General features: G+C 23.5%; 5 protein-coding genes across 5 annotated transcripts; all 5 read left to right on the top strand.

Annotated features, from left to right (window-relative positions):
• Nucleotides 1–745: 745 nt before the first annotated feature.
• Nucleotides 746–1282, top strand: ENU1_188470 (hypothetical protein; the record flags this gene model as incomplete). The annotated part of the gene is made up of 1 exon (XM_008861729.1): nucleotides 746–1282. One exon carries the CDS (start codon nucleotides 746–748, stop codon nucleotides 1280–1282), a length of 537 nt encoding a protein of 178 aa, XP_008859951.1.
• A 105-nt stretch (nucleotides 1283–1387) lies between these two features.
• ENU1_188460 (hypothetical protein) lies at nucleotides 1388–1990 on the top strand (the record flags this gene model as incomplete). Its single annotated transcript, XM_008861728.1, has 1 exon — nucleotides 1388–1990. One exon carries the CDS (start codon nucleotides 1388–1390, stop codon nucleotides 1988–1990), a length of 603 nt encoding a protein of 200 aa, XP_008859950.1.
• Nucleotides 1991–2201: 211 nt separating this feature from the next.
• Nucleotides 2202–5275, top strand: ENU1_188450 (protein with RhoGEF and ArfGAP domains, putative; the record flags this gene model as incomplete). The annotated part of the gene is made up of 3 exons (XM_008861727.1): nucleotides 2202–5000; nucleotides 5053–5153; nucleotides 5206–5275. The coding sequence occupies 3 exons, from the start codon at nucleotides 2202–2204 to the stop codon at nucleotides 5273–5275; spliced, it is 2970 nt and encodes a 989-aa protein (XP_008859949.1).
• Nucleotides 5276–5388: 113 nt separating this feature from the next.
• On the top strand, nucleotides 5389–6828 carry ENU1_188440 (hypothetical protein; the record flags this gene model as incomplete). Its single annotated transcript, XM_008861726.1, has 1 exon — nucleotides 5389–6828. The coding sequence occupies one exon, from the start codon at nucleotides 5389–5391 to the stop codon at nucleotides 6826–6828; it is 1440 nt and encodes a 479-aa protein (XP_008859948.1).
• A 113-nt stretch (nucleotides 6829–6941) lies between these two features.
• Nucleotides 6942–9002, top strand: ENU1_188430 (hypothetical protein; the record flags this gene model as incomplete). Its single annotated transcript, XM_008861725.1, has 1 exon — nucleotides 6942–9002. The coding sequence occupies one exon, from the start codon at nucleotides 6942–6944 to the stop codon at nucleotides 9000–9002; it is 2061 nt and encodes a 686-aa protein (XP_008859947.1).
• Between the last annotated feature and the right edge of the window lie 754 nt (nucleotides 9003–9756).

Below are 9756 nucleotides of genomic sequence, written 5' to 3'. Positions count from 1 at the left end.
TACTTAATTAATTACTTTTTATTTTTTTTTATTTTTTTTTTGATTTACAAGATAAATTTAGTTGAAAAGTTCAAAAAATCAAAGAAAATTCAAAATAAAAGAAGGTAAAAGAAGGGCCAAAAGGACTGATAAGAAGGATTTACACGACAAAAAGAATAAAAAGAATTTCGAGTTTTTTATTCTAAATCGGTGGTGTTGAGGTTTCTTCAAAAGGCAAAAACCATTATGTTCCGATTTTAAAGGAAAACAAAGTATTTAACTACCATAGAAATGTAATAAATGAAGAAAAATAGAGAATTTTGAATAAGGAAATTAAAAAAAAAGATAATAGGTTCAAAAGAAAGTACAAGAATGAAAAAGGAGGTGTTATATTTTTGGTTTATATAAAATTTCGTTTTGATTTGACTTTTGTTTTCGTTTCACTAGAAATTCAGTCAGACATGAAAATGAGCCAAAGCCCATATCTTGAGCAAGTACCTTCTCCAGTTAATTTTGTATTAAGGTCTCCTAACTGTTCATTAGAGAAATTATTAGAATTACCAGATATCTTAACTGAGTTAAGAATTAATAAAAGACTTCAAAAATTGTTTGTTAATAATAAAATGATAAAAAACATAATAAAAAAAGTACTAAATGAAATAGTATATCTGGAGAACATGTATTAGATCAATTGTTTGATTATATTCGTGGAACAGGTGATGAAAGGTTTCAATCTCCAGCTACACAAATAGTTTGTTCTGAAATTATGACAATTTCAGAAAATATTTTTTATTTCCCTCATTTAATTAATTCTCTCTTTAAAGAAATTTCACAATCTGAAGATGAAATAACAATAAGTTGTATTAGTCGTGTATTATCGGTATTAATGAATTTACCAACATCAAATGTATTTGAAATTATGTCACAAACTCCTAATGTTATTAATGTTCTTATGAATAAAATTAATAATTATGAAGTGTCTCAATTTATTCTTAGTATAATGAAATATTCATCTAACGATGAATTAGGTAAAGCTACAGGTGCATACTGGTTGTGTCAAAATGGATTTGTTAGTGATTTATTAAAGTTATTTGTTGTATCAGAAAGTAATGGGGATAATGATAAAATTGAAAGCATTACATCTCTTATTGAAGAAATTACATTACTTAAAGAATCTTCCTTTATTTTTAATAATTATTTAAATTCTAATGAAAATTTATCTTCTTTTTACTCAATAATTTTTAATACCGTTTGTTTAACAATTCTATTTCTTTTAATTATTTTAATATTTATTTATTATTAGAGGTCTTTATATGTTTTTGAAAAAGGACTTTGTATTATTCAAAATATTTTAGCTTGTTGTGTTTATTCAGGAGACCTATGTATAAACCCTTATAATGAATTACCAATGGTGTATCAAGAAATATGTAAATATTTTGAACAAATTTCTTATCATTTTAAATATGAAAATGGACCAATTACACAAGTTAGAATTCAATTAGTACATTTATTACTTTCATTAACATTATCTAATTATTCATATATATATAATCTTATTATTAAATATAAATTAATGAATATATTACTTGATATATTTTTTAATTTTAATCATAACTGTACTATATTCAGACAAATAGCATTTGATATTATTAGTTTTATTATTAATCAATCAGTTGAACCTTTAAAATCTACATTACTTGAAATTGGTTTATTAAAACGACTTGTTGAAGAAGACAAAAAATCTATTCAATTTAAAAATCAATTTAATTATTATCCAGATCACCATTCATTAACAATTATTTTAATGAGTAATATTCATCTTGTTGCAGAAGATGACCCAAGTGATGAAACTCATAATGATTTATTTATGAGCCAATTTGAAGAGTATTATAATAAACATATTTTACCTAGAGAAACTATTTTAACAAATCATTATCTTTGTGAAATAATACCAGGAGATTCTAAAGAAAATGAAGGATATATTTTTGATTTTTTTGACGATGAAATGTAAATTAGAATATTTCTAGGTATCAAATGAATAGTTATTATTAATTTTTTATTATTTCTCATTGAATTATTTAAATAACATTAAAATTTATTTTTCTTCTATAACAAAAATAAAAAATGAAATTGAATAAGTAAAATATCTCAAAATTTTTTAAAACTTTTTTTCCTTTAGAAAAGTAAAATTTATAAAAATACAAAAACTCTAAAATTCAATTATGGAGGATCATACACAACTTTATATTGATTGGGTAAATGAACAATTAGCAGAAAGTAAAGGTGTTTTAATTATTAATTCATTAGATGACCTTACTGATGGAGTTATATTATTACGATTAGTTGAAAAATTAACACATCTTCATTCTAGAAATATTGAACCTCATCCAATAACAAAAGAACAAAAACTTATTAATATTAATGCAGCTTTAAGACTTGCTGAACGTAAGTTTGGTACATTACATGGAGTTGAAGTTAGTAATATTGCAGATGGAGATGAAAAAGTTACATTAGGTTTTATAGAAGTATTAAAAACATCATCAGAAGCTGACAGAAAACGATCACAAACAATAACAAGACAAACATTTGTTAAAAAAGAACTCATTCGTAGTCAAAATGTTAAAATGAATCATAACGTTAATTTTACTATCAAAAATATAGAAACAAGTAGAGATGTAACTAATGGTGTTAGAATCTCTGTTGCTAAAAGACCTCAAATGACAACATCTACTGGAAATATTACTTCGACTCAAAGTAATAACTCAACTCCAATTCATGAAAGAAGAAATTTCCTTCAACATAACACTAAAATAACAAGTTTTCATGACTTATCAACTAATGCCCTACCTCCTGTTCCTTTAAAATCATATCGTCGTAGAAAAGAAGAAATAAGAAAAATTAGAGAAGCAAGAAAATTTACTTCAACTGATATAGAAGAAGTTGAAATTGATGGAAAACCAGGGACTAATGTTGGAATTACTAAAGGAGATGTTAAAAGAATTAATGAAAAAGTATTTGAAGTTAAAGGGAAATATTTTATTGTTACAGGTGTTAAAGATGATGAAAATGTTATGGAAGAATTAAAACTTACACCAAAAGGATTAAAAGAATTTGTTACTACTTGTGCACGTCAAATTCTTACTGAACAAAAATATCTTGATGATATAGAAAAAGAAGATAAAAAGTTTGAACATTTAGAACAATTACAAGATAATATTTTTGCTGAAAAATTAGTAATCAAATTACAATGTTTAATTCGTGGTCATTTTGTTAGAAGAACACAAGAAGTCCAAGGAATGAAAACTAGAAAATATACTATAAATGAAATAACAACAAGTGAAGAAACTTATGTCAATAACTTGATCATTTTAAAAGATTTTTACTTACAAAAATTATTAGACTTTAATAAAGATGAATTATTAAAAAATACAATTAAAGACCTTGAAATGATAATTAAATATAATCAAACATTATTAAATTCATTATTACAATTTAGAAAAGATAAAAATATTTATGGAGATGGATTTGCTAAACAATTTCTTCAATTTACAATGTTTCTTAAATCATATACAACTTATGTAAATCATCAGTCTCAAATATCTGATGACATTTATCAAAAATCTATTAAAAATAAAAATTATGGAAATAAACTTAAAGAACTTAGTCTTCAACCAGAAGTTAAAAATCAAACTATCGCTAGTTATTTAATTCTTCCTGTTCAACGTATTCCTAGATATGAATTATTTATTAAACAATTAATAAAAAATATGCCAAATCATCATAAAGAACGACAAGAATTAACTCGTGCATTAAAAGTTGTTTCTGATATTAATAAACATTTAAATGAAACAAGAAGAAATAATGAAAATATTCAAAGAGTACAATTTTTAGCATCAAAGATTACATTAAAAAAAATAGATCTTGCAGGAGATAAATACAGAAGATTTATTATGGGTGGTTTTGTTCGTCTTCAAGGACATCCTACCAAATTTAATTTACAAGATTTATTTCCAGAAAAACAACATTTAATGTTATTATTCTCTGATATTGTATTATTTATTCCTGCAACTAAACCATCTAAAATAATTGAAGATAATCCTGTTGACACTTTATTAAATTCAGGTAAATTTAAATGTAGAGATGTATTAGAATTATTTAGTACTTCATTAATTGATTTTAACACCAATAGATTTTTCTTAATTACTAAAGAATTAACATATTTAATTGCTTGTGAGTCTATGGAAGATAAATCTAAATATATGAATGCAATTAATGATTGCTTAGTTTTAAAATATTCACCATTAGTTGCTAGAAGTGCTGAATTAATTAAACAAAATGGAATAAGTTCTAATACATTAAATCTACAAGAAGTTATTGAAAAAAATAAACAATTATTAGCTAAACCTGATTTTGAAGGAGAAGCAACGTATAGAGATCTTCAAACAGGAATATGGGAACCATGTTATTTAATGTTAATTGGGTCAATTCTTTATATATATAAAAATACTGTAGATATATTTAATGGAATAACTCCTATAAAAATGATTGATGTAAGTAATTTTATTATTAAATCACCCATAGTTTCTGCACGTCCTTCTTCATTTGAAATTTCATTTAGATATGAAGTTAATACATTTAGTGTAAAAGATGATGAAAGTAAATCATTATGGTTAATTGCTTTAAGAAATGCATTTGCAAAATTTAATATAGCAACTGCAGTTTCTAAAGAACAAGCTCTTCCAATAATGCCACTTAAAGAACCATTACCATTTATTCCTGATGACATTAAAATGACTGAAGGATTTAATTTTGTTCTTAATCTCTTAATAATTCCAGGAAATAGAATTTGTGCAGATTGTTTATTTAGAGAAGTGTCTTATGTAGATTTGGATTATGGAGTTTTTGTTTGTGGTCCATGTTCACGATCTCATATGAAATTATCTCATAAACAATTAAAGAAAGGGGGTGTTCCTCTTTTAACATTTAAACAAGTGTATGAATATCCAATTAATGATTTACTTGTTTGTTTATTCTATTTTAATATTTGTTATATTACATTATTCATCTTCTTAGAAATTACAAGCACTAGGCAATCTTCGTGCAAATAGTTTTTATACTAAAACATTCTCTTTAAATCAAATCCCTTCAAAAGAACAACTCCAATCAGCATCTGCGTTTGCTTTTTTTTTCTTTTATTTATTGTTTTTCATAATATTTATTATATAGTTCTTTCATGGCACAATGGATTGTGAAGAAATATCCTTCAATTCCTGAAATCAATGACATTATTAATTAATTCTCTCAATTTAAAAAATCTTTAAAATTTTTTTTAAATCATTTGATTCTTTGAAAAAAAATTATAAAAGAAATTAAAAGAACTTAAATTTAATTGTTTAAATTAAACACACGATGGAAGGATATTCTTTAATGAAAATGACAAATTTTGACTCTGACAATGAAAGACTTTTTAAAAAAATATCTGATTTATTATTAAGTTCAGGGTATTATCGAGTTCGTTTAACTAATTTGCTTCCATTTGACAAAATACTTGGAGGATTAGCATGGGGAATTTCTGCTACATGTTATCCATTAGAAATAGATTTATGGCTTGCATACTCTGAATATGCAACTATGGGATTGAAGCTTCAAGTAGCTGAAGGAGTATGTAGTGCATTAAAAGAAATGAAATGTCCAAGATTATTACAACCACATCAAATTACTGGTCTTGATTTTGGAGTATTACTTCCTGTTGTGGAATGGTTAATGACAAAAGTAGAAGAGGCAAGAACAATCATGGGAGATACTCTCAGAAATTATGCAGAATTTGTTTATAAAAAGTTTTATAAACCTGAAGAACTTGTAGTTGTTTATCGTATGGAAGAAAGTAGTAATGATCAGAAAACAAATTCAATTGCTGATGAAGATGAAACGAAACAACTTGAAGAAGAAGTAAATCAAAAAAGAAAAGAATTAGAAACATTAAAAGAAAAGAAAGATAAAGCTGAAAAATTTTTTAAAGGAATGAGAAGTACTGTTGAAGCATTAGAAGCAGAAAAGGAAGAAATAGAAGAACAAATCAATGAAATACAAAATACTGAGAAAGAAGAAGCAAAAGAAGAACAAGAAATTGTTATTAAAGCAAATGAAGTTGAAGAAGTTAAAGAGGAAATTAGAAAATTTAAAGAAGATTGTAAAGTAAAACATGATTATTATATAGAAACAATTAATACTATCAAATCATCAATTGAAGATAAAGACAAACTAGCTGCAATTGAAAAAATTGAAACACAACACCAAAAAGAAATGGCTAAAATAGAATTGTTAGAACATGCTCTTGGAGAACGTAAAAGAAATTTAAAACGTATTGAAAAAGAAATTGATGCTATTCCTGGTAAATTTGAATTACAACAATATCAAAAACAACTTATTTATTTATCAATACAAACATCAGTTACTTTAGTAGATACTCGTTATTATTATGAAATGTATAATTACATGACAGAAGTAAAAGAATTATACAAAAGTGAATTAAACAATTTAGAAAATATTACTAAAGGAATGGATGGAGTTAAAAATAATAAAACACTTCAGTCTTTACTTGAATCAATCATTAAAGCAAATAATTCTTTAGAAGGGATGATAATAAAAGAACAAAAATTATTACAACAAAGTGAAGAAAATTCACAAAATATTTCAATAAAATTACAAGAAATAAGTAGAAAAGAAACAGAATTTTATGAACTTGTTAAAAAGTTTGAAGATGAAATTTCATTAAATGAGAAAATTGAAGCAAAAATTCAAGAACTTCAATTTAAAAAGAGTCAACAAATGATAAGAGAAGATAATTAAATAATGAGTTTAAAGTAATTTTAATTATATTATTCTTGTTAGTCAATGTTATTATTTTTGAGACTAAGAACTTGAAAAAAAATAGAAAATAATAATTTAATTTAATAGTAAAAATGAAGAAGGTTTTAGAGAGTAATAAAGATTATAATGAAAGAAACTTAGAAATATTTATTTTAACTGAATGTGAAGTTACTTCGTTTGAAGACTTTGAAAAGATTTGTCAGAGTCAAAAACAAGAAATTTGTCTTAAAACTCTTTGTAAAGGAAAAATTTGTAAAACATGTAACAAAACTCTTTGTAATGGTTGTTTTAATTTGTCAGACCATGAAAGTCATGAAATTGAAAGTGTTGAAGAGATTAATATTTGTTGGTGTGGTAATGCACTTGAAGGTTATTTAGGATGTAAAGATCATAATAGTAATATTCAATTAATTCAAAGACAAAATAATATTAAAGATAGAATAAGATTATTAGTCTTAGAAATTTATAATTATTGTATTAATTTATTTATTCACTATGAAGATAAAAAAGAAGTATTAACTTCTGTGTTTAGAACATTATTAAAATTTTTACAATTTACTAAAGTACTTAATACAATTCATGAATGTTTAAAAGAAAAAGAAATTATTCAATTTTGTTCATACTATGAAGAATTATTAAAAAAGCAAGAACATCTTCCTTTTATGAAATATTATTCATTAGTTATAGAACTTTTATTTATTAATTCACAATTTCAAACAACATGTTTTACTTTAATTGAACAAAATCTATTACCAATAAAACTTCTACATTTATTTAATGCTCCATTTTATTTACCTCCAACATCATATTTGCAATGTAAATTAATACTTAAAACTTTAATTCAACAACTTCAATTTCAACAAACTGTTCAATCATTTCAATATCAACATAAATTAATTGTAAGAAAATGTCAATCTTCTTTTTACTCAAATATTCAATTAGTAAAAGATATTATTAATTTTATTGATGATAGTCTTCTTTTTTTATATATTGAATTCATTATTAAATTAAATGAAATGTTATCTAATAATATAATATTTGACTCTCCAAATATATCTTTTTTAGTACTTCATCAATACATTAAAATAGTTGTAGAAATCTCTTGGAAGATTATTGATCAAATTTCAAATGAACTTCTTCTTAAATTAATAGAAATTATCTCATTTTATCTCAAAGAACATTTAACACTTCTTTATAGAAACAATCAATTTTATGATATTCTCATTGGACTTTTATTAATTGAATTGGATAAAAGAAAGATCGTAAATAATGTTATTCAGTCTATTCTTCCAGAATGTATTCAAATATCATTTATTAGACTATCATCTTATCATCAATTTATTCCACAAATGGATTTTAATTTTGAAAATGAAATATATCCATTGAGAGACAATCCAATTCTTCCCTATGAATATCAAACTTCTATTTCTTTTGCACAGGGTATTGGATATCAATATCCTATTGCCAAAATTTCTTCAATCTTTGCATTATTAAATTATGAATTAAAAACAAATGGATTTAAATCTTTTATTAAAAAATTTAAAGAACATCATTTTGATGAGTCTTTTATTTATCAATTACTCCTACATTGTATTATCTTTGAACCAAATTCAACACATTTTATTCAATCATCTATGGACTTGGTTCAGTTATTCACTTCTCCAACTCAAATTTGTCATAAAGACTCAATAACTCTTTTAGTCCAGAAACACTCCTTACAACTTCCTCTTTCTATTGATATTTTTAATCCTTTATTTCTATTAGCTCCTCAAAATGACCAAAAACATATTTTTCATTTATACTCAACACTGTGTTATGCCTATGATTTTCCATTATTATGTGGTGATGCTGTTGATGGATGGAAAAAAGAATTGTTAACTGATCAAGAAATACTTATCAATTTAAATGCTATTATAACAAGAAAAAATGAATTTACCATTTTACTTATTGAATTCTTATGGCTAAGAATCAATAGTAATTGTATAATTCAAACACACCCAGTAAACAAAAGAATAGCAACTATCCTTAAAATATTTTCAACACAAAACATTTTATGTTCAAATACAATATGGAGATTAGTGAGTGAATATAACCAGATCGACTCAAATCTCTATGAAGAGTTTTATAAAATTGCCATCAACCATAGTAAATAACATTAATATTGTCTTAACTTTTTATTTGTATTTTAATCATTTTATTTCTTTATTATCCATCACTTGAATAATATCAACTATGAGAATTTATTAAAGATAAAATGAGATTGTAAATAAAACTATTATTATTAAATATTGTTATAAATCCTCTTTTAATACAATGAATATATCAAATTATATTTAACGTTATTATTGGATTAATATCTGTGATTATTATAAAGAAAAACAAACAAGATATAAGCATTCAAGGAGATAGAGAAGAATTATTGTCATTAATGATATAAAATGAAAATAAAAATGGTAAAAGAAATACAATGAAAAAAAAGAATGAAAGAGATAGATGAAATAAAAAATGAAATAAAAAATAAGAGTAAATATTGTGATAATAAAGATTATAAAAATAATAAATATAAATGAATAACAAGAAATGATATACAAAAGAAGAATAAAAAGAATAAGAAGTGAAAAGGAAAAAGGAGGATATGAAGAAAAAATAAATAAAGAAATGTTAATAGAAATGGAATATATTCATTGAATGATATTAATCACACAATACATCATTGAAATGAATAAATTCTTTAATTATTAAATAGATTTTCTTCTTGTTTTATTCATAAAACATTTTATTTTCTTTTATTTCTTTTTATTATTGTTATCTTTTCATACTTATTTCTGTTTATTTCTTCTTTTTATTCTTCTTTGATGTTTATTTTAAATTTAAATAACATATATTTCTTTAATTCTTATTTTATGA

The sequence above is a fragment of the Entamoeba nuttalli genome (assembly GCF_000257125.1).
Source record: "Entamoeba nuttalli P19 unplaced genomic scaffold asmbl_8728, whole genome shotgun sequence".
Taxonomy (NCBI): Eukaryota; Evosea; order Mastigamoebida; family Endamoebidae; genus Entamoeba; species Entamoeba nuttalli.
The sequence above is the reverse complement of the archived record's forward strand: the minus strand, read 5'-3'. Positions and strand labels throughout refer to the sequence as shown.